Genomic DNA, 25,925 nt, shown 5'->3' on the forward strand with positions numbered 1-25,925 from the left:
ATTCTCTGAATTTTTAGAGATAAAAATAATCCAGCTTCTGAGAGAGAGCAACTTCCAGAGGAACTCTATTTGTAGTTAGCTCACAAGCATTCTCAGAGTGAGAAATTATTCAAACTGCCAAGGAGAAGTAACAATGGGATAGCTGGTTGATTTAGATAATCAGCCCATTTTTCCTCTAATTCTTGAGGGTGGATAGATGGGCGGGTAGATGGATAGCTTTAGATGAAAAAAGAAAACTTTAGAAAGAACAACTTCACGAACACATTATCAGAAGTCTGCTTCTCTTCATGAGCTGTGTTTCAGCTAATTTTGAAGGTTGAATGAATCATTAGCCTAATTTGGTTTTTAAGTGAATTGTTGGAATTTGAGGTTTGTGTGCGTGTATTATATATATAATTTGCCACATCAGTTTTAAATACAAAAGCAGTGTGGTATATTATAATCTAGACTAGATATATCTGGGTTTAATGGGTTTAAGTTTTTCAAATTTGCTAGCTATATAACCTTCGGCAAATTTTTTAACCTCTATAAGCTTCATGCTCCTTTCTGCAAAATAGTAATGATATGATATTCATCATGATTTTTTGTAAACCAGTTAAATGAATTGATGTGCAAAGTACCTTGCACAAGCCCCAACACAAAATAAATGGTCCAAAAATGTTGTTTTATTTCTTTTAAAAAATATCTTGTATAAGCTTCATCTAAAAACACTATCTATTGATAGAACTTCAAACTAGTTTGTAGTAAATTGCTCCAATAGCATCTTTATCTCACTTTATCCAATAGGTATACTCTCTAAAAAGTTTCTTTATATATCACACTTCAAATATATTAACATTGCTAATTGAAAGTACAAATTTATGTATCATGGAAGCCACTTAAATAATTTCCTGTGGATTTTTAAACCTTTTAAAAAATACGTTTTTATTGATTTTAGGTAGAGGAAGGGAGAAGAATAGAGATAGAAACATCGATGAGAGAGAAACATTGATTGGCTGCCTCCTCTATGCCCCCTACTGGGGATTGAGAACTCAACCCGGGCATGTGCCCTAACGAGGAATTGAATTGGAGACCTTTTGATTCATGGGTCCACGTTCAACCACTGAGCAACACCGACTGGGCAGATTTTAAAACTTTTAATAAATATTCTAATGACAAGAAATACATTGTATACATAATTCAGATATAATTATGCTTTTATTTCTGAAGCATAACAATGTAATTTTCTCTCATCAGCTAGTTAACTAGGAGAAGTTCTGCATTTGATTAGCATTTTTAAAACACTTCCTTACATAACATTTGTTAATTTAATGGGATCTGGGCTGAAGATATTTTTATTGACCCTTGAAATTTGCTGGACTTGCATAATTTTCTAATAGCAAGTGAATGAGAGTGTATGAATAATGTTAAGTGGAGGAACAAAGAGAAGACCACATAAAAGTATGAATCAATACTTTACTACCAGTTTGTGAAGTAAATGAAGACAAATTATAATTTTTTCAACTTTCTTTTTCTTACATAAGTAAGTATTCATATGAGTGTAGTCAGTAGCATTAATTATTATTTTTAATTTGACAGACTGACTTTTACTTCAGATATGTCAGTTTTCTAGATGGTCAGTGAAATAATAGAAATTATCATGATTATCAGGCCCAGAATATTTGTTGTATAATTTTTAGAAACATTGAACTCGTTTGCCATCTTCAAGCTAAGTATTTGTATCAGCACAAAAATAGAAAATAATACTGGTCTGGAAAATTATACTCATACTTCAGTTCAAACCTGGATCATCTCCCAGCAAGCTATCAGACCATGGTGCAACAAATCTTTAGGCTTTCTTTCTTTTCGTATTTTGTAAATAAGTGGCTTGGATTACTTAATTGCCTAATATTTTTTCTAGCATCACTATATTGTCATTATTTCTATCACAATATAAGAAAATGTAAAACTAGCTCAGCTGTTCATTCCTGCCTGTTGAATTGTTTTTCTAGGGTCAAGACCACCATTAATCCTACCATCTCAGCCTCTACCTTGTTCATCACCTCGAGATGTTCCACCAGATATCTTGCTAGATTCTCCAGAAAGAAAACAAAAGAAGCAAAAGAAAATGAAATTAGGCAAGGACGAAAAAGACCAGAATGAGAAAGCTGCAATGTATGATATCATTAGTTCTCCATCCAAGGACTCTACTAAACTTACATTAAGACTTTCTCGTGTAAGGTCTTCAGACATGGACCAGCAAGAGGATATGCTTTCTGGTATGGAAAATAGCACTGTTTCAGAAAATGATATTCCTTTTAATGTGCAGTACCCAGGACAGACTTCAAAAACACCCATTACTCCACAGGATGTAAACCGCCCACTAAATGCTGCTCAGTGTTTGTCGCAGCAAGAACAAACAGCATTCCTTCCAGCAAATCAAGTGCCTGTTTTACAACAGAACACTTCAGTTGCTACCAAACAGCCCCAGACTTCTGTGGTACAGAATCAGCAACAGGTATCACAACAGGGACCTATATATGATGAAGTGGAATTGGATGCATGGGCTGAAATTGAGCGAATAGAGAGAGAATCAGCTATTGAAAGGGAGCGCTTTTCAAAAGAAGTTCAAGACAAAGGTAAAATAAACTCATTACTACCACTTCTTACTCTGGGCAAATATATTATTATAATGTCAAAAAAGGTTTTTTTTAACTAAGTTACTCTTTTTTTTACCTCATTATATGTTCTAATTCTTTGTGTCTCTCTTCAATAATATTTTTTTTTACTAATGCTCATACTTCAAATTAACTTCTTTTTTTAAGTTTTTACTCCAATCTAAGTGTTGAGGGTAGTGAGAATGGCACCAGGTATTAGCCTAGTGGGGTCAGACCAGACCTGGTTTCAGCAGCCTTGGTACTTGAAAGGTCTATGTGGTGGTATGTGAGCAGGCTAAAAGCCATCTCATATGGTGGATGAAGAAAAATTGAATTTATTTAAGGAAAGGGGATATCCAAACAGAAGGGCTACATAGCACTGAGTCAAAGGGTATTGGATCCATGATGGCAGCAAAAATATACTTAGGACAGTAAAACAAGGAAGAGCATAGAAGAGGCAACAGGAGAGCCTCACTGAGAAGTCAGAGAGAGAACGGGGCCCTGGAGACAGATTCAGGGGGTAAGCGCGGGACAAGCTGCCACTGCCCATTGCTCCCGTGGTTGCAAGTCTCAAGAGATCCCTCTTGGAGGGAAAAAGGGGGATGGAGATGGCGCTGGCGTGCTCCTCTAGTGGGGAGTGCACCTCAAATTCTTTCATTTTTTTAATCTGAAACAACTGAGATTTGGTAATTCTGTATCACAGGTCCATCACCTATTATGTACCAAGTGATTTTATCTGTGCTTGCCTACTGAAGCAAACATTAGCATTTCTGTATCACGTGCATTTTTCACAAGTTTAGGTTAATATAGTTTTGCATCCTCACTTTTTTTTTTTTTTTTTTTGCGAAAACAAGGTTAACTGCTATAGAATTATTTTGAATCAGTCATTTAAGAAAAGTTTGTATGTATGCTTATTACACAATTAGATTTTTTTAACTTGGCTTTTACTCCTACCATCTCTTAATTATGTGACTTTTTTAATTAAAAAATTATGAAAAGAATTTTAAGTTAATATTAAATAGCAAACCTTCAGGATCAAAGATTGTTTGCTTGTGATCACAGTTAAGTGTTACTTTTTGTCTGACTAGTGTATTAGGATGGAGTTTCAAGACATGTGTTCTATGAGTTTATGCCCTTTTTTTTTTTTTTTTACTGCTTTATAAATAATTATAATCAAATGAAAGTAGTTCCCTATTAAGTTCTTGGTTATTTTTTTAAGAGAGACTGATGAATCAGTGATAGAAATTAGTAATATAATTTATGAATTTGCTGTCTTTACAGATGCATATACATACTTGACTATCCAAACCAAAATATACTTTGATTTAATTTACCGTTATTCTAGATTGATATACAGTTATCATAACTTCTTGTAATTATAAAATAAAACAATGTTGAGGAGAACTCATTTTTATATATAATTTTGTTCATATGTGACAGGATCATTTCTAGATTATTGTGTTCCTGTGCTAAGAAACATACTGAAGATTTGTATTATATTTCCTATCATGATGGCTTTTTAAAATGTTATTGAAAAAATAGACTATTTACTAATCATTATAACATTTGCTAGATATACAAATCACAGATAGGTGGAAATAAAGAGAGGGAGCTTGGGAGCTGGGTTGTTTTTTAACTAGTAAATCATTGACGTTAAGGATGAAATAAAGTGTTTGCTTGTTCTTTCTCTCTGCTTAGTAATGTGGGGTTCAGGGAATAAATATACTATGTGGGTTCCAAAATATATCTCCTCTAACCCCTTATAAAAGTATATGCACATCAAATGAAGAGAGCAATATTATTCAGCTTGTCTAGATAATATTCACATACTACAAATTCCTGAATCCTATGACAGTTTTGCAAGAAACATAAAATTGTAATTTCTTGACCAAGAATTATTAGTTGCCTTGAGAGCTGATTTTTTTTTTGCACAACATTTTATTTAATCTGTATTTTGGAAAATTGAGTATAATTTTTCAAATGATTTTTTAAATTGTTTGTAGGAACAAAAACAGGAAGTGGTGAACTGTTTTTTTGTTGTTGTTTTTTAACTTTCCTGAACTTTTATTGTATCATATTTGTTGAAACCAGAGTTTTTACCTGTAAAACTTGAATGAATATAGGGATGGTAAATAGGGCTAATTGACTTAGCAAACTTACTTTAGACCACTAACTCGTCTTTGGGAGAATAACAAAATCAATAAACAGCATACAGTTCCTTCAGAAACTTTTGTAATGTATATTTTACTTTTAATTAATCACCTTTCTCTGTGATCTGTGATGGTGTGGCTGTAGTAAATATAATTGAAAAGTTAAATGAGCAGAGTTGACTTAGAATTTTGAGCTCTGTAAGTTGACTTACAGTAACCTGGTACTCTAGGATTAAAGGGAAAAATGTTTATTAGAGCTATCTGATTTTCAGTTTGCTTTAGATGAATTTAATATGTATATTTTCCCAAATTGGTTATGCTGATTTTACTGACCTCATATTAGTGCTGACATTTCTGACTTGTTTTCTAAAAGCCATGTTCCCATTATTTCTTGGCTTTATTTGAAAACCTTTGGAATTTAGATACCTACATTCCTAACACCTTTGATTTGAACCACGTCATTTTGTATTCTGTTTCTGCATTGTGTGATGGGATAGTGTTTTATATATAAGCAGTTATCTTGAGATTGTGGAAAGATTAAATGTTTACTATGTTGCTCCACAATTGCAGGTGAGGTCATAAATAAAAGCAAAGTTTTTTGAAGTGGTAGTTTTTAGTCAGCCCGAGAGCTGAAACACTTCTTGAAATGAATTTATTGCTAGTAACCACTACATTTTAGGACTAAATTGTAAAATTGATATTTACTGCATTCTAATGTTTGACATTGAGAACTTTTTTATAACTATTGTATTGGTGGTGGTAAGGCGCAAACAAGACTAGTTTATCTGGTCTACTGAGAGCTCTAGTCTAGGGTCCAAGCTTGTTTCCTGTTATATTCATTTGTTACGAGTAGCATTACCTTCAATAGACCAGAAATATAAAAATCTGTATTTTGTAATATTAGAAATATGGTTTGATAATTGTGAAATTTGAGAAAAGGGATAGAGTATTCTCAAGAAATATTTCACCCAGGCTATGGTAGAACCTAATGTACCACACATGTCTTCTGTTCCACATGTAGGAGACACTTTTCTGACTGCTGGATATTTCCCTTTATCCTGTTCTCCCTTCTTTGGACAGTTTTATATACATTGATAGGTTAACTCTCTGTAACTTAATATTTTATAGTATTCCTAAAGGACCTTTTTCTTAGTCTTTTGCTTTTATTTTAACATCTGTAATTACATAAATTAATTTTTAAAAACTATCTTTGCTTCTGGAATAACCTACCATAGACATTAATATCTCCTTCGTGTGCTGAAAATTCCTGCTTTCTTTTGTCAAAGAGGGGTTTCTTTGTTTATCTTTACCTAATTTCATCTTTTCCCAAGGTCCACTTTCCATGTTAGCAAGTATAAGGAATGGCTTAGCTACACTAATGTTTTTTATAATGTTACAATATTCTTGCACTGTAACCCTCATAAAAAGTAAGTTATTACCTACTGTCATTTGGAATAAGAGACTGGGATTTTGAACAGGAATTAGACAATTAAACACTGTTCATTGTACTGTGGTTTAGGGATGGGATGTTTTCATTTTTCATAATGGGCTACTGTGTGTACAGTTGTGATTTCTACTTTGTTTTCAGTTATCACTTGTAGTAGATTTAAGCAAGTGGTGGTGTACTTTGTTTCTTATAAGAACAATCAAGTTCAGAATTTCTCTAAGGGCTGGATCTTATTTTCAAAACATTAGCATCTAGATGAGAAGTGTTGGTTTTGAAATTATCTTTTTGTAAGCATTTTCTTCAGGAATATATGCATTCTGATGGGTAGTCTTATGGTTTCCATTACTAAACAGTGCTTAAAGATAATCAGTGTCCCAAATATTAAAAATGACTTTTCATCACTAGATGAAGGTTATGATGTAGGTTAAGACTGATGATAAAAGTGGATAGACAAAAGTGACCTCAGCAGATTCAGAGCCACTTTACAGGAATAAGTTCATGTTGGAACTGAATTAGATCAAGTGAATCAGAACCTGCATGCTCTTAACATATCCAGGAATCCTTGCAGCAATAATGGAATTTTTCCCAGTTTTATAGAAGAGGTGAAGTGCTTTTCAGTAGTTGAAAAATTAAAACTTTCTATTTAGCAATATTGTATGCATAGCACAGCAAATTATAAGATCTTTCCCAGTCTACACATTACTCTTGTGCAAATGCTTTCATAAGTTTTTATTATAAATAATTATAACATCTCTAGTTTAAGATAACTAAACCAAACACGATAATTTCTTAGACATTAAACTATTTGCTAAATAGGTTAATGATCTATAAATGCTCAAGTATTTTGATATTCTTTAAAATTTAGCCTTCAAGATATTTTAATGTTTTTCTGAAAGACAGATTGCTCATATTAATAAAAGGATGAGCTATAGATTTCTTAAGAGAAATCTTCACATGCCTGAGATCTGTCATTATAGTTTTAAGTATGCTTAGGTTACCATTTTAATAACTTTCACAAAGCATATTTTTTGAAAAATATCAAAGTCTTAGATCATACTATTTAAATTTCTAGATTCTTGTCATAAACATTTAAGGATTAAGTATAATGTGATAAAGTGTCCTATTTATGAGGTAATAATTATTTGGTGTGCCCTGTGGCAAAATATAAAGATTATTTTGTGTTGCAGAACATTTAAAAATAAAATTCCGTAAACATAAGTTTATTATTCTGAGTGCTTTTTTTTTAGGTATTGATGCAAAAAGCTTCATGTAAGTTTTTACCAGGTTAGTTTTAACTAGGGAAAACAGTCTAATGATAATATGCTTTATTATTATTTTTATTATTACATCATCATGTAGTTGTTTTGCAAATGGAGTACATGTGAAGGTAGATTTGACTTCTGAATAACTGAAGAAGCAGAATAACTTAGTTCTACAAAATCACTAACAGATATTTGAAGTAAATTTTAGTGATATTTGATTAGACTTAAAGCTGGGTGAACTGCTACTTCTTACCTTGAAAACAAAATGATGGGACTTTGGTATATAAAAGCAGCATTGCCATTAAAATTTTTTTTTTAAACTTAATTCCCTAATAGTAGGGGCTGTTTTTTAGTGGTCAGTTTGACTTTTATCCTTGTCATACTGTTTTGCTCAAATGATATATCACATTAATGAATATATAAGAGAATCTAGAGGTTCTCCTGTAAAAATGATTTTAAAAGACTCTAAAAACATAGCCAGGCAATTCAGCAAGTAAATATTAAAGCAGGGAAACTTCAGGGTGCTATAATGTAACTATTCCCAAGAACTAATTAGAGATTTAATTTATAGAAAATGACCTAACAGCCTCTTAAGTCAGGTGGAATCATGCATAGAAACACATAGCTGTTAAAAGTTCCTTGACATTTTATTGTGGTGATGGATTTGTGTTTGTGTGTATTTTTTTTCTTTACATTTCAGAATACTGTAAATAATTTCTTACTGAAGCCAAGATATAGACCCCTATAAATTTACATTGAAGAGCCCAGGCATTTTTCCTGGAAGTTGCTTATGGCAGGGTTTATCTAAAAGTCCTTATATGCTTTCATTTTTATACTTACAATGTTACCTTATTTTAAATATATTTCTGTGTGTTAGCTTTTAAATTCCATTTGTGCTATTGACACCTTCAAGAATTTGAATCCTGGATCAAAGGTTAATAACAAACTATTAAATTTTTTTCTTACTCTCCTCATTTATGTTTTTTTCAGTGGCATGGTTTCTACTTTATTTTGGGTTTTATTCTTTTCCATACTTTTCTTACATATTGTAAAGTTTACATTTTCTTTTTAATATGTTGGCAGACTTACGTCTGTGGTTTTTTGGCTAATGGTTAAAATGATCATAAATGAGAATACATGATATATAACTGGTTGCCTTATTGATACATAAAGAATCTGGTTTATCTTTAACATGTACAAACAAAAATATGTGTTTGTATTTAATGTATTATAAGTTCCATTTATTTTATATTCTTAGGCTTATTTATATACTCAACAAGTGTGCTGTTAAATTTTTTTTGCTATAGTCACTAATATTTATTGAAGTACAGCAAGCATGAATATTCCTTCAAAACTTGATTTAAAAATATGATGTCACTTGTGCTTATTTTATATATGCATATTGACATTTGCATTCATCACACTTTTAAAAACATTATGACTTTTAAAAATAGTCAAACTCCATATGGTTTTTTAATAAGATAAGAATATATGTCTATTACTGATACTGAATATTTATCTTTAAATTTCAGATAAGCCTTTGAAAAAAAGAAAACAAGATTCTTACCCACAGGAGGCTGGGGGTGCTACAGGAGGTAATAGACCAGCTTCTCAGGAGACGGGTTCTACGGGAAATGGGTCAAGGCCAGCATTAATGGTTAGCATTGATCTTCATCAGGCAGGAAGAGTGGACTCTCAGGCTTCTGTAACTCAGGATTCAGACTCCATAAAAAAGCCTGAAGAAATCAAACAGTGTAACGATGCACCTATTTCTGTTCTTCAGGAAGATATTATTGGAAATCTTAAATCTACGCCAGAAAACCATCCTGAAACTCCTAAAAAAAAGTCTGATCCTGAGCTTTCAAAGAGTGAATTAAAACAAAATGAAAGTAGATTGGCAGAATCTAAACCAAATGAAAACAGATTGGTGGAGACAAAATCAAGTGAAAATAAGTTAGAAACTAAAATTGAGACACAGACAGAAGAACCTAAACAGAATGAGAGCAGAACTATGGAATCCAAACAAAATGAGAGCACCACAGCTGAGCCTAAACAGAATGAAAATAGACTGTCTGACACAAAACCAAATGACAACAAACAAAATAATGGCAGATCAGAAACAACAAAGTCAAGACCTGAAACCCCAAAGCAAAAGGGTGAAAGCCGACCTGAAACTCCAAAACAAAAGAGTGATGGGCATCCTGAAACCCCAAAACAAAAGGGCGATGGGCGGCCTGAAACTCCAAAGCAGAGAGGTGAGGGCCGACCTGAAACTCCAAAGCAAAAAAGTGAAGGTCGGCCTGACACACCAAAACATAGGCATGAAAATAGAAGGGATTCTGGAAAGCCATCAACAGAGAAAAAGCCTGAAATGTCTAAACATAAACAGGATATTAAATCTGATTCACCTCGGTTAAAGTCAGAAAGAGCTGAAGCCTTAAAGCAAAGACCCGATGGACGATCTATTTCTGAGTCACTAAGACGTGACCATGATAATAAACAAAAATCAGATGACAGGAGTGAATCAGACCGACATCGGGGGGATCAGTCTAGGATTCGAAGACCAGAAACATTGAGATCCTCTAGTAGAAATGAACATGGCATTAAATCTGATGGTTCAAAACCTGATAAACTAGAAAGAAAACACAGACATGAATCAGGGGACTCGAGGGAAAGACCGTCTTCTGGGGAGCAAAAATCAAGGCCTGACAGTCCTCGTGTTAAACAAGGAGATTCTAATAAATCAAGACCCGATAAGCCTGGTTTCAAATCACCAAATAGTAAAGATGACAAAAGGACAGAGGGTAACAAAAGTAAAGTAGACAGTAATAAAGCACACCCTGATAATAAGGCAGAATTTCCAAGTTACTTGTTGGGGGGCAGGTCTGGTGCATTGAAAAATTTTGTCATTCCAAAAATCAAGAGGGATAAAGATGGCAATATTACTCAGGAGACAAAGAAAATGGAAATGAAAGGAGAACAGAAAGACAAAGTAGAAAAAATGGGATTAGTTGAAGATCTAAATAAAGGAGCTAAGCCTGTAGTTGTCCTGCAAAAACTGTCTTTGGATGATGTTCAGAAACTTATTAAAGATAGAGAGGATAAATCACGAAGTTCCCTTAAACCTATCAAGAATAAACCATCAAAGTCAAATAAAGGTAAGAGTAATGATACTGATGTCATTTGTGTTCTAACCAGTTTTCCTTTTAAGTTTTAGGGTTACTAAGGATTAAAAAAAAGGAAATTTACAAAAATGGAAACACTGCTACACGAAAATGTAGCATTTATATAAAATAATAATGAATTGGTTTTTCAGTAATATAGATAAAAAGTTCTTGATGAAAATTCTTTATCTCCCAGTTTTATTTGAATTACCCACCATAGTCATAATTTTTACTATTTGGTGCACAGAGATAAGTTCTGCTCTTTAGTTATTTTAGGTTTTTTGTGGGGTTTTTTTTAAAATATGTCTTTATTGACTTCAGAGAGAGGAATGGAGAGGGAGAGAGAGAGAGAAACATCAATGATGAGAGTCATTGATCGGCTGCCTCCTACATGCCCACTACTGGGGATCAAGCAGGCAACCCAGGCATGTGCCCTGACCCGGAATTGAACCTCGATCTCCTGGATCATAGGTCGATACTCAACCACTTAACCATACCAGCTGGGCTGTTTTAGGTATTTTTGAAAGTTGCTTTTCAATCAAGTGAGTGATTAGAATGGATGTATTTAACAATTTTCTAAAAAGTTATTTTGACTGTAGAGATTTCATTCTATATTGAGGTAATAAATTGAAATAAAAATTAAAATAAATTAAAATTTCTAACATCTCAGTTGAGCTATATGGTTTACAGAAATCATTGTTATAAATGTTTAAAGAATATACAGTGTCTCAATACTATTTTCTTACAGACCTACCTCTGACTTAATTATTGATTAATAGTTTGAATTTATATAGTTTAGATAGCTATATAAAAGGTTCTTTTTGTGGGGGAGGTGGTCAGTTACAGATGTTTTATTTTTAAAATATATAGTTTTGTTCTTTTCTATGGAAAATTAATAGGGAATGATATTTACCTCAATTTGGGTTAAATCATTCGTTTGTGAGATGTTTTTGTTTTTTGCCTGGTTGATGAGTTAAATTCTCCAGTTACTTGAGTAGGTTGTATTGTTTCCAGGGGAAAAAATGGGGATCTCAAGTGCTGAAAATATAGTGGCAGTTTGTGCAGAAAGTAGAATTTTGTGTTCCTTTGTATACTACTTTAGATAGATGACAGATAGATAGATGATAGATGATAGATAGATAGATAGATAGATAGATAGATAGATAGATAGATAGATAGATAGATAGATAGATGATAGATAGATAGATGATAGATAGATGATAGAAAGAAGATGATGGATGGATGGATGGATGGATGGATGGATGGATGGATGGATGGATGGATGGATGGATGATGCTGTGTGGCAAGACCTAGTATTTAGCCCATGCAGTATCAGTAGTTAGTTCTTAAGGCAATAAAGGGGAAAGTTTATTTGATTTTTAAGTTCTAATTCTGTGAACGAAGTTCATTAAGTAAAAACTTAGATTTATACTTACAAACAAACGTATGAAACTCTAGAATTATGCTATCCAATATGGTAGTCAGTAGCTTCATTAGGCTATTTAAATTGAAATTAGTGTAAACTAAATAAAATTAAAAATTCACATCCTTAATAGCTACATGTGATAAGAGGCTACCTTATTAATGCAAACAGAGAACACTTACATCATCACAGAAAGTTGTGTAGCGCTGCAGTGTATTAGGAGATATAGAAGGTGTAATGGTTATTTTTGTAAAAAGCTGTTGTGCCGCATCTACCTAAAAAATCTTATTGAAAACATACTGTTACTTACTACTAAGAACTTTTTATTCAGAAAAGGGACTTGTCATGACTAATCTATTTTTAGCCTTACTTGAGTCTTCATTAAATATTTACTTTTCACTGTTAATTTGTTTTTTTTGTTGTTTCAAAAGTGAAAAAGATTGCCTTTGAATTACTAATAATAGTAGTTCAGTGGAACTTTCAGATTTTTTTTTTTAATCCTCAACTGAGAATATATTCTAATGATTTTTAGAGAGGGGGAGAGAGAGAGAGAAAGAGAAACATTGATGGGTTGCCTCCCATGTAGCCCCGACCAGGGATCGAACCCACAACCTGGATATGTGCCCTGAGACACTTCAGTGCATGGGATGATGCTCCAACCAGCCGAGCCACACCATCCAGGGCAAAACTTTCAGATTTTAAATTATGACAATCAGACCTACAAAAATAATTAACATTTCAGTTTTAATTAATGAATAGTTTTTATTATCTAACCTGAGTGCATCTTTTCAGAATTACTTGTTTATATGTAAAAGAGGTTGTTAGAATGTAGTGGCTAGCTCTGAAATTGTTTTCTTTTAGATAAATATTGTCTTTAAAAATTTTGGCTGAAAGTTTGGGAGTCGCATATGTATATATAGTAAAGAATATAATTATGCAATTTTGGAAAGGTCAGATGGAAAGTGGTACCCTCTTGTCCCCTTGATCTGGACCATCTTTTTCTCCGCTGCCCTCTGTCAGCTTATGCTAGTCTTGCTTTCTAAGCTCTGTTTTAACAAACAATCTTTACAACTGAACATCAACAAATGAATATAGCTCTTAATTAGTAACTGCTATATTATTTCCTATGGTTTTTCACATGTAATTTCATTGCCTGTGAATGTGAACTTTTTAGTACTAATCCTTGTTTCTCCTAAATGTACTTTTAACACAAATATATATACTAGATATGTTCTTTTAGTGAATAAGTATGATATCTAGGTGTATCTGCCTGTGAGAGTAGAGTATGTGTGTGCATGTGCATGTATGTGTATATACATGCATATAGTAATATATCTGCAATTATAAGTGGACCTTTTTATTAAAAATATTATTTCAATGCTTAGATTCATTTAAGATCCCATATAGATGTTTTTTGTGCATTATTTATACCTTAAAATTTTTATCTCTTATTTTTTAGTAATGTATTAATTTTTGTTTTATTTTAGATCTCTGCTCTAAGTTAGCAATGTCAGTGTTACATAGTGTGGATTTTTAAAAATTACATGTACAGTTATAGATTACTGACCCTTTGTAATACATTTTACTTGGGATTTACTTTGGAGAGTCATAGAAAATCACCTGTTACGACATATTGGTGTTTTTCTAAGTAAAGAAAGTAGGCTGAATATTGCTGGCATACTTTTGTGGGTAATTTTTAGGGCCAATGTTCTTGGCAGTTTTTTTGGTTTTTTTTTAGAAGAGCCATAAATTTCATCCATTAAGTATTGAACCTGATGTGCATAAAATATTCATTCTTTAGAGTAACTTGAAATTCGTTGAATATGCTTTAAGCTGGTAAATTTTGAATGGGAGCAATATAGATTTATGACTCCTGGTGTATTAGACTACTTATTTTTGTCTTTCCGGTGAACATTAAATGTAAAGTGACATTGTTACAATTGTTTTTATTTCTGTGGGGATATGTGTATATCTCTAGTACCTAGCATAATATATAGTATATAATAAGACCATATTAAATGCCTACTTAATGAATAGAGACTGTATTGCCACCATGTTCAGAAAAGGCTTTTATGTGTAAATTAAAATTGTGTTTTCATCCTTTGTGTTTCCATCAGTAGACCCTAGCTCAAGAGCTACTTATTTTTCAACTTCCTATTCCCTAAACTTTGTAATGACTCTTTCGCCCTGTCAACTACCTAGTTTTTATTAAGATTCAAAGGAGACCTACTCATATTCATGTCTGTCTGATTTATCCTTTACCTTTATTTTGCTCTATAACTGTTACAAATTTGACTCAGTATCAGTTCTAATCTCTTGATTCTGTCATCTTCCCAGCCTTTTACCCATCACCTTTGTTTCTTCCTTGCCAATTGGAGGAGTGAAGGTGGGGAACTAACATAACCTTTGTAAAATCCTTTAACATTTAAAAAATACCTATCCATTAAAACATGTTAAATGCAAAAAAAATCTTTATTGTTAAAATATTTTTACTAAGAATATTATCTGAATATACCCTAATGTACAGTATGTCTCCAAATTAAATAATAAAGTTATGAGATCTTTAAGACATTCATGATCATCAACTAACATGCCTTAAATGTATTAACAGCTTAGTATCAGTAATTACACATTAACAATTTGATTTTGATTTTTTACATTCCTGAGTGCCTCAAAATAGCTTAATATCCAAGGAAATCATTTTTTTCTTCCTTCCAACTAGTATATAATTTATCACTTGCATTTACTACTTTCAAGAAATACCCCATACCACCTGTTATTTGATATCATGGCCTTTAAACTATAGCGCTTTGATTAGCTATTGATTGCAGTCATTATTAGGGACACTTATTTCACCTCAGCTATTACTGTGGCAGTTACTATCAAATGTTGATCACTAAAATACATTAGCTAGTTGCCTTTTTTAATAGCACTGAACAGTCTAGTTGGATTATGTTTTGGACTCTAGCCTTCTGTAAATTTGAGAAAAAGTACTGTTTTTGAGAGTGAATTTTTGGCAGAGTTTATGAATTCCTAAGTTGAAGAATTTTTGGTAAAGTATATATGATTGTAATATTCAAAATCTTTAATAATGCTATAATGAAAATTTATTTTGGTTCATTTGATTAATTTTATAAAATGCTTTTCTGAAAAACTCAAGTTTTTAGTTTTGTAAAGACTTTATTGGCAGTGCTATCTTTAGGAAATGTTTGGAGAATATTTTATTATAGAAGTTGGCTTAATATATACCTAGCTGTTGTTGAATGTGATTTTAGAGTAATATTTTGAAAATGTTTATCCATGATTTCCATTCATAAAATTTTTGGTCCAAAATTTGCTTAGTAGATAATTGATATTAATATTAACTTAAAGAGATTCATTAGGTAGAAATGTTTTCATAAAAATTAAATATATTCAGGTTTGCTAGTGGTTTCACTCTCCTTTCCATTCCCTATCTTAAGCCAGCCTGAGGACATAGCTTCTATAAGGTTTTCCTATTTGTAGAAATAGACAAATGATTGAGGGCTGAGAAGATGGCAGATAATTCTGAGAGAATGTGCTCCTATTTATGAAGAAATAGTCATGACTCTAACATACTGAATTCCCTTTTCTAAAAGGAAGTTATGAAAATCCTACCCTACAAGACCCTGATACATATATTAAGATAATAAATACCTATTTGATTTTATAGTATAGTATAACATCATAGTATACTATTAAATAGTATATTCCTGCTGTAACAATAAGTTAATATTATATAGTATAATGTATCATGGTATATATAATATATGGTATAATATATCATGGTATAGTATAATATCAAATAGGTATTCATTATTTTAATATCTGTATTAACCTCTTGTGGAGGAAGACTTCAATAACTTCTAGAATAAGAGAATTTACTATGTTAGAGTAATAGTATGTAATACACAATATACAGTGTATATAACATAATAGTATATAATATACTGCGATACAGTATGCAATTGACCTTTGAACAAAGTGGGGGTTAGGAGCACTCACCTCCCATACAGTCTAAAATTTGCATATAACTATAGTCTACCCTCCACATATATGGATTCCCAGACACAGAGTTGATCCTGGAATAACAGGAGTTTGAACTGTGTGGGTCAATTGAATTGCACTGGTCAATTGAAAAAAATTTGTGTATAAGTGGACCCACACAGTTCAAACCTGTTGTTTGGGGGTCAGCTGTAATATAGATCCCTTCCCCCACCCACAAAATTTAGCATTTTCTGACTTCTTTTTTACTAACTTTTGAAAATTCTTCATTAAGCCCAATATAAATTGTAGTACAAAGAGCACTGGAATCAGAGCCATGGGTAAGTCGTAACCTTTCAAAGCCTTGGTTCATTCACTTTTAAAATGAAGAAACCACTTGAGTGTTTCTCTTCAGAACGTATAAATCTTTTGCCTTTTAAAATGGAGAAACCGATTTTCTTCCTGCTTTATATGGTTGTGAGAGCCAAAATAAATTATAGTAAGAGCTAAAATCTTTCCAGTTCTTTTAATATAAAGAAATACAGTCATCCAATTTTAATCAAATTTATCTAATAAAGTAATTTTTGAAAATAAGTCTTATGTATATTTACTTCATATTTAGTGTATACTTGAAGCTATTGCTGCCACCATTTATTTTCAGTTTTATTGAGATAAAATTAACATATAACATTTATTAAAGTGTACAAAATAATGATTTAATATATGTATTGCAAAGTGATTACCACAATAAGTTTAGTTAATATTCAATAGCTATATTTTTTCCTGTGACAATAATTTTTAAGATTTGTTCTCTTATCAGCTTTAAAATATGCATTACAGTATTGTTAACAGTAGTGACCATGTTGCATGTTACATCTCCAGAACTTAACTTATTTTATAACTGGAAGTTAATACCTTTTGACTACCCATTTCACCAACCACCCACCCCTCACTTCTGCCAGAGATCAGTCTGTTTTCTGTTTCTATGAATTCAATTTTTTTACATTCTACATGTGAGATCACATAGCATTTGTCTTTCTTTGTCTGACTGACTTCTCTTAGCATAATGCCTTCAAAGTCCATTCATGTTGTCACAAATAGCAGGATTACTTCTTTTTTTATGACTGAATATTCCATTGTATATATATACCATTGTGTATATATATATAATTACTCATTCATTCATCAATGGACTAAACAATTTTGGTTATTTCCACATCTTGGCTATTGTAAATAATGCTACAATGACCATAGGAGTGCAGATATCTAATGATTTTTTTTTTCCTTCAGATATATACTCAGAAGTGGAATTACTTGATCATATAGTAGTTTTATTTGTTTTTTTGAGGAACATTTATACCATATTCCGTAGTGGCTGCACCACTTTACATTCCCACAAACAGTGCAGTAGGGTTCCTTTTTTTCTACATCCTTGCCAACATTTGTTATTTATTGTCTCTTTTTAATAATGGCCATTATAACAGTGTGCAGTGATATCTCGTGGTTTCAATTTGCATTTCCCTTAATGTGGAGCATCTTCTTGTATACTTGTTGGCCATCCATATGTCTTCTTTGGGAAAATGTCTATTCAGATCCTCTGCCCATTTTTTAATTGGATTTTTGGGTTGTTCATTTTTTAATACTGAGTTGTATGAATTCCTTATATATTTTAGATATTAACCTCTTATCTGATTTATGATTTGTAGTATTTTCTCCCTTTTGGTAGGTTGCCTTTTATTTTGTTCATGGTTTTCTTTGCTCTGCAGAACCTTTTTAGTTTGAAGTCACCACTTGTTTATTTTTGCTTTCGTTGCCTTTGCTTTTGGTGTCAAATCCAAAAAAACATTGCCAAGACCATTGTCAAGTAGCTTACTGCCTGTGTTTTCTTTTAGGAGTTTTATGGTTTCAGGTCTTACATTCAAGTGTTTAATTTACTTTGGGTTGATTTTTGTGTGTCCTTGATTCTATTTTTTTTTTTGGTTTCTACATGATCTTAACATGTTAAATGTTAACAGTATTTTAAGCTATATATTTCTTCCTAAAGTTTGATGATTAATACTTAATAATGACATTAACACTTTTCAAAAATGGTTAAATTCATAATAATGTTCTCCCATTTCTTTCACAAAGACATATCAAATAGTTCTTTGAAGATTTTCTAATGACTCCCCCTTTCAACCCATCTAAAATTATTGCTAAGGAAACATTTCTAAAGCGCATTCTGATTCTGTCACTCCTCAAAAAGACTATATGTGAGCCTCACCTACTTTTACAGGCTTACCTATTTTTCTCCCTATTAAATATCTTCTTCCTTCTAGAGCAGACTACTCAAAATACTCCAAAGCTTTTCCACCTGGCTACCAGCTGCTATTTCTTGGCTCCTGTCCTGCATCCCCCACTCCTCTCACCTCATTCCACTTCGTCTCTGTTGAAAACCCACTAATCCCTCACACATAATCATTGACCTTTTTCTTGTTTTCCTAAAATGTATCTTGTATTTTTTTAGGAAAATTCATCTCTTAAGTTAGTATAACATTTACATTTATTTCTTTCAACTCCTGTTACAAATACATAGATGCAACATGCTTTACCTGTTTTCTTTACATATACTATTTCTTTATCAATGTAGTTCATAATTATCCTTAATGTCATGTGCTCTCCTACTGTATTCCCCTATTTTTGGATATTTTGGTATTACAAGAGGTAAAACTGATCTAAACATCTTTTTTCATAGAGCTTTTTTTGTTTTGTTCTATAAATGTCCTTTGGATAAATTTCCATGAATGGTATAAATGGGTTGAAGGATTTGAACACCGTCTGCTGTGTGTTATATTTTCTATACTGTTAGCAAAGTGTAGGTATACTCATTTCAGCAAATTACAAGTAGACCTATAGAACTCAGAAGCAAAGCCTGGATCATTTCATATCCTCTCAATCAGTCTTATGCATAGCCGTTAACTTCTAAAGGTATTGCAGTGTAAAGCATCATGGAAAAACTTGAGCTTTTTAACAATGATCATGGATGAAGAAGTTGTCTTGGTTTTAAAAAAGAGGTGGTTATGGGGCTTTTTAGAAAGATTTACATCAGAAATCAATAAAAGTAATTTTTGAGTAATCGAAGGTTTTACTGTCACAGGGCTTCAAAAACATAACATTGGCAACTTTCATATAAGAATTATAGGCATAGATAATTAAGCTCTCTGTACAAGGTAGTCAATATTCTGTCAACTTATAATGAGTAAAATCAATTTGATTAATTTTGAGTATGTTACTCAAATTATTTATCTTTCATTAAGTTTAAAGCTTAAAATACATTGGGCCTAGTCTACACATAATTTATTGGGATAGATTAATTTAGAAGAACTTTTTAAATCTGAATTGACTCTGCTATTTTGAGAGAGGTGACAGCCATAAAACTTAAAGACTCCAAATTTTTTTATTGTAACCTAAGATAAAATGCATGTCATACCTAATAACACACATACAAACATAATAATACTTACCCTTACTACAGATAAAACACTGATATTTTCACTTTTAATTTAAACACAACCTCTGGTCAAGACCCACAAAACCGATTTTATAAGTTGCTTAGGGCTCACAACCCACAACCTGAAAATTGCTGACTAAAATTCAGAAGGAAACTTGCCAGTTCTTAGGTTATAACAGTATATAGTGATTATATAAAGGTTTTTTGCATTAGTTTCAGGAGTATTTCTCAGAGTGCATCAGAAAGAGAATAGCTGTAGATTGATTTGACCTTGATCACCCCTCCTTTGCCACAGATCAATAACTGCTAGTCTTTTTTTAAAAACAATTTTTTAAAATTTTTTTGTAATTCTGAACAAGCATTATTTGGCTTCTAGCCATTGCCTCGGGTTTCTGCCTCTTTACCAAAATTAAGGCAACTTTATACTGGATTATCTCATTATGCATCATTTCCATTTATCCTAAACCATTTAAAAAAACAAAAAAACCCTCCAATTATTTATTTCCTGACTCTTTTCTTCCAGAAGATGTAGTCTACCCCATCCTCTTTTTCTTTCATTTAAGACCTCCACCTCCTCAATTATAAACATATCCCTCTTCTTATTACCCCCTTAACATCTGTTTTAGATGATGTGAATTTCGGTCCCTTCCTTTTCCCCCACTAAGGAGCCTTAGCACCAGAAAGTGGTATCTCCTTTCTTCTAGGTGGCTGTTGCTCTTTCGAAATAATTGCTAAAATATACATGTCAGAGTTATTCCTCTGAGGTCAGTGTTTTGTGACCTCAAAACTCTTGTTGCCAATCTTCCATGTTCCTATATTCAGTGTGGATTTTGATCCCCAGTACATCATCTTCCTCTTTACCCCAAGTTCTGCCATCAGGCTAGGTAACCTTTGGTTCTCTGTGGAAGAACATTCAATGTCTTGCTCACGTAGGTTAACTCCTTATTCTTTCAGTTTCTCTTCATGTTGCCTCCTTTTGTTTCTGCAACCTGAATGTTGTCCCTTTTCAAGGCTGTGTCATCAGGACTGTGCTCTTCCTATCAGTGGCTTCAAATAAAGAAGTTGTCTTGCATTTAGGAACTGTTTACACCAAAAAATAGATATCTTCAAACCATGTTAACTCACTTAGGTCACAAGAGGGGCAGATTGATAACCTGCACTGCTGAATGTTTTTTTGTCCCTGATTGAAGTTAAAGATTTTTTTTATGCTGCTCCTCTGTAATATGCGTAGGTTATTGAAAGAATTGTCACTGAACTACATTTTGTCTAAGATGTTTATTGTGGCTTATAAAATTGAGGTTTATGTGAGTTTTCTTGGTTTATTTCTGAACATGACTGGTTTCCATTGTCTGAAGCTTTAATTTGAATAGTATAGCTCTTAAATTCGATAGTGTTCTTTTTAATGTAGGGAATAAGGGATGGTAGAATATAATGAATAAACTGAATAAAGTTTGATGCCTGCTTTATCAAATATAAGACACAAGTTCTCTGTGTTTGGCTTTTGTGAGGAATTTTTTTTTAAAGAGAAGAGAGCAGAGTCTTCACTCTGGGGATATAATAAACCAGTGAAGAGAATACAAGTACCAATACATATCTTAAACCTTGATTGTCTAGGCATATTTATCTGCAAGATAATTTTAATTCTGGAATATTAGTGTCAAGTCAGTATTTCTTTGTGAATGGGAATTAAGAACAAAATCAGGTAAATCTGTCTTTTTAAGAAAATCTTGTGATGAACTAAAGGCCAAATACTTTGAGTTATCCAAATCTATAAACCAAAAAGATGTAAATGTTTCAGGTAGGACAAAAAAAGAATTTCCTTTTTTTTTTTAAAAAAAAAGTTTGGAAATTTCTTCATTTGTCTACAAAATATAACAGTTCAGAAACTATACAGGATATATATCTGTAAGTGAACATAAGGAATTGAACCACAAAGTTAGGTAATAAGGAAGCACTTATTAACTATTATATATATGTACTTATTATAGGTCATATGGAAAGGGAAAAATATATGCAAAAGGACATGGTCCTTCCATCAAGAAAACCACTTATTAGAGGTATTCAAAGCATTAAGGATTTTTAAGTAAGATGTGGAGTGTGTTTGTTTACCTTGTGACTGAAAAGACTGACAACCCAAAGCTAAAGTTGATTTTTTTTTTCCAATCTGCCAATATTCTAAAAAGCGGACCACCAATAAATGACAGTTAAATTAAGAAAGCCAATACAAAGAAATGTTACAGAATTTGCAAATTACACAGACATTTGATACTCAACATCAGTATGTCAGGATTCTCAGTATTGTAGTTTCTGAAATATTACCAGTCACTGTTATTACATCTTTGTTGAGTAAAATTGTTGCTGTGCATATCTTTATAAATTTTTAAAATTGATTTTAGAGGGAGAGGCAGGGAGAGAGAGAAACATTGATTTGTTGTTCCACTTATTTGTGTATTCATTGATTCTTGTGTGGGCCTTGACCAGAGATTGAACCCAAAACCTTGGGGTGTTGGGATAATGCTCTAATCAACTGAGCTATCCAGCCAGGGCACTTTGTATATCTTTAAAAGGCTGGGAGACTAAAAGTTACTGAAATAACTCCTTTATCATGTTGAGTAACAGTTTCATGAAAAATAAAAAAATGATTATTCTTTCATTGAGAATAATAATTTGGTTAATATTCTTAAGTTATTAGCATTGTATATTCTTGAGGCTTTGAAATTGTCTTAATCAGTAGCCATTTATTTTTTTCATGATTTATTTTTATTCTTTACATAAGCACTATTATCATTTGAATGTTATAGTGTTTATGTTGATTATATGATTAGTAATATTCCCTGCTATAAACCAGTATGATACTCTTTGCTCCCAGTCCCTAAAATTTAGCAGGTAAGACATCATTTTTATACTCGCATTTAAAGATTTTCATGGGTAAGTAAAGTTAAAATTGTCGTCTTCAATAGTCATCAAAAACATGTCCTTAAAAATAGATTTTGCTGCTTTATTTTTTAGCTCTCAACAGGATGTTAATAATTTATTTCTTCCTAACAACTGTTTGTGTGTTTGTGTATATGTGTGTATGATTAGGTAACAAGTATTATGTTAATAGTTTATGTTGTATTATGTTGATATTCATCCTGCCTTTATTCTTTCATGGGAAAATATAAATTTATTTCATAACAGATTTGAATTTATTATTTTCAGTTATAACATTCATATTTTTGTTCTATTTATCCTACCTTTCATGTTTCTATTATTTTCAATTAAATGCATATGTTGTTTTTTCTGGTGAGGAAATTCTCCATAATACTAAAAGCATTATCATGCCTCTCAAATAGATATTGATAGGTAAAAGCATATAAAACTCTTGTGCCAGCCACCATATATGGCCACCAAGATCATAGAGGAAGAGGAGGACATTATAAGTGTCCTCCAGTTCCTCTCATTTATACTAAAGGATAGCATTACTTTCAAAATAACTGCTTCAGATCTCTATAAATCAAATCTGGGTGCTACCAAGAAGGTGCAGTGTGTACCCCCTACCTTACCACAGATACACTTGATAATGCCAGTGGATCTCTAATTTCAGAAAGCTTTTTCAGAGGGCATTATGTCAAAAATTGATAACTACCTATTATTATCATATTTTAAAGTTATATAATGAAATATGTATAAAAATTGCATTATCAGTTTAAGGTTAAGACTGTTTTAGTTGTAAATATAAATGGGTTTTATTAAAATACAAAAGTGACTTACAGAACTTTTGTAAATATATTTTATTTTCATTGTGGTAATTTAGTTACAATTTCCCTTTTATCTTCAGTTTGACATTTTTTTCTTCCCTTTCATTAATAGGTAGTATAGATCAATCAGTGTTAAAAGAATTACCCCCTGAACTCCTGGCAGAGATTGAATCCACCATGCCACTTTGTGAACGTGTGAAAATGAATAAACGCAAGCGTAGCACAGTTAATGAAAAGCCGAAATATGCTGAAATCAGTTCAGATGAAGATAATGATAGTGATGGAACTTTTGAATGTAAGTATCACATAACTTTATTATTACTTTAGAATTAAAAAGCAGATTGATGTGTTTGTCTCATTTATAATTTTTTGGGTTAGCAAGAGTACAGTGATTTTAATTCTTAATAAGATAGCAAGATTTTTTAATTTTTTTTTTACTTAAAAAAATGTGTGAAAAATGAGATCAGTTGGCACCAAGAAAAAAATTTTTAATCTATAATTAGTGTCAGATAACTCATATGTGTATATAAGCACTTAGCAAACATTTGTTGAGCTCCTACTATGGCAGATGCTAAGCACTGAGAATAAAAATACAAAGAAGATGTGGCCCATCTTTGAAGAGCTTTCATTCAAATGGGGGGCGGGAATGTAAACAGTTGTAGTAAGTGATAATAGTAAATCCAGGGTTCTGTGGGAGCACATTGAATTGGCACCAGAAATCATACTGGGGGGGTTAGGAAACGCTTACTGGAAGAGGTGACACTTGAGTTGAGTCTTAAAGGACACGTAGGAGATAGCCAGGCGAAAAAATATTTAAAACCATACTATCACTAAATTATGAATGGATTAGCCGATTATCTGTGTGGTTTGGTCCTGGCTTCTCCTTTTTGCCCAGCTGTGTCCTGGAATTCCTCCCTTGTTTCACTGTTTTCCAGAGCTGGCTTCTTCACTACACAGCTACCTCTCTACAACACTGTGATCACCTGTCTTTGCACTAGACTTGCTATACCTCGCCTGTCTTCCTACTGGTCCACTGAAAAGTTCTTCTCTTTTATCCCTATCTTCCTTCTTCTGGAGCAAGAGAATTGAGCCTAGCCAAGAGGGGTCAGCAACCTTGTTTGACTTAAACGGCATTCAGTGGAAACAGACTGTGGGAGATCTTCACTTGTGTGCCAACTGACTTAGTCATTATGACCAAAAGAAGTGGGAAGACCACCAGTGTGTTCTACCTTTTCTACCTAGTGTCCATAGATTGAGGTGTGATAAGCAAGGGCAGGAAGGACAGATGCATGCTGCCATTTTTAAATGTATATTGCTGATGGAAGTCCTTCACCTCCAAAGTTTTTAATCAATGTTCATTTACTCTGATCGTCTTAAAATTGTGAGCTCTTGAGCTATGAGCATTAGATTATGAATACTGAACAAATCTGAACAAAGTTTTAAAATTGAAATAAAATATGTAGCAAAGTTAATCTGACATTTAATTATATGTGTAATTGTTATCATTTGTATTATCATCAGATGTATTTACATGCAGTATATTTCGATGGCTAAAGTTAGTACTTTTTATTATAATCAAACATTTTGGTCATTTGGAAACATATGCTCTGGAAAGAAAGAAGAGAAAGGAGCTCTCGTGGTCCAGAAACTCACTCCCCTTTATATACATGCCTCTTCCTCACTCCTCCTCTCTCCCCTAATACATCACTCATTTCTAAAGGGAATAGCTAAAAAGGAGAAGTTCTTTAATTGTAGATTGATTTCAAATCATGCTTTAACTCCAGTTAATTGAGAGTGGCTTCCTGCATTAGTAAGCTGATGAGAATTTTAAAGCTTCCTCACAGTTAAGTAGAAAGGACAGCATAATCAGAAATGCCCATGAAGTGTAAAATAGGGGAGCAAGCCACACATATCTAGTGTTTGTCATCAATGCAGCCACTATTCTTTTCCTTGTTTCTATTATGAGAGCTATTGTCTCATCTTAGGGGAGCACATAGTTTCATCTTGAAGTGCTGGATCCCATTATATCTATGCTCATCAAGTATATTGAAAACTAATATTAGAAAACCTGATCTTCAGTTTCTCTGAGTTTTTCAAGAGGTCTCAGAGCAGTTTCCTGTTTTTCTTGGTTTATTTCTGTACAAATAATAAAGAAAAGTCAACTCTGGGGCCACTGATTTGAGTGATAATTGATAGTTGACAATCAAATTGTCATTATACCACAAGAAAAACATTATCATGAAAATATAGTGCAATACAAAATATAGAAGTAGTATGAACATAAGTAGCAAGCTTATACTGCTTAGAGAGAGTGAGAGACTTTTATTTTTTTAATTATTATTTTTTATAAATATGCCTTTATTGATTTCAGAGAGAGGAAGGGAGAGGGAGAGATAGAAACATCAATGATGAGAGAGTCATTAATCAGTTGCCTCCTGCACACCCTCTACTCGAGATCGAACCTGCAACCTGGGCATGTTCTCTGACCGGGAATTGAACTGCGATCTCCTGGATCATAGGTTGATGCTCAACTACAGAGCCACACCAGCCAGGCGTGAGAGAGACTTTTAGAAACATAAAGTTCTATTGCAGTTTAATGAAACTGGTTTCC

General features: G+C 32.6%; 1 protein-coding gene across 3 annotated transcripts in view; it reads left to right on the plus strand.

Moving 5' to 3' along the window:
* NIPBL (NIPBL cohesin loading factor) overlaps positions 1–25,925 on the plus strand; it is a 170,233-nt gene that overhangs the window by 84,187 nt on the left and 60,121 nt on the right. For all 3 annotated transcript variants that reach the window (XM_081131107.1, XM_081131106.1, XM_081131108.1), the window contains 3 exons: positions 1,992–2,618; positions 9,028–10,653; positions 23,427–23,609. In XM_081131107.1, coding sequence (XP_080987233.1) covers positions 1,992–2,618; positions 9,028–10,653; positions 23,427–23,609 — 2,436 coding nt within the window. The remainder of the gene's footprint in view (positions 1–1,991; positions 2,619–9,027; positions 10,654–23,426; positions 23,610–25,925) is intronic.

This window comes from Miniopterus schreibersii, assembly GCF_964146895.1.
Source record: "Miniopterus schreibersii genome assembly, chromosome: 3".
Classification (NCBI taxonomy): domain Eukaryota; kingdom Metazoa; phylum Chordata; class Mammalia; order Chiroptera; family Miniopteridae; genus Miniopterus; species Miniopterus schreibersii.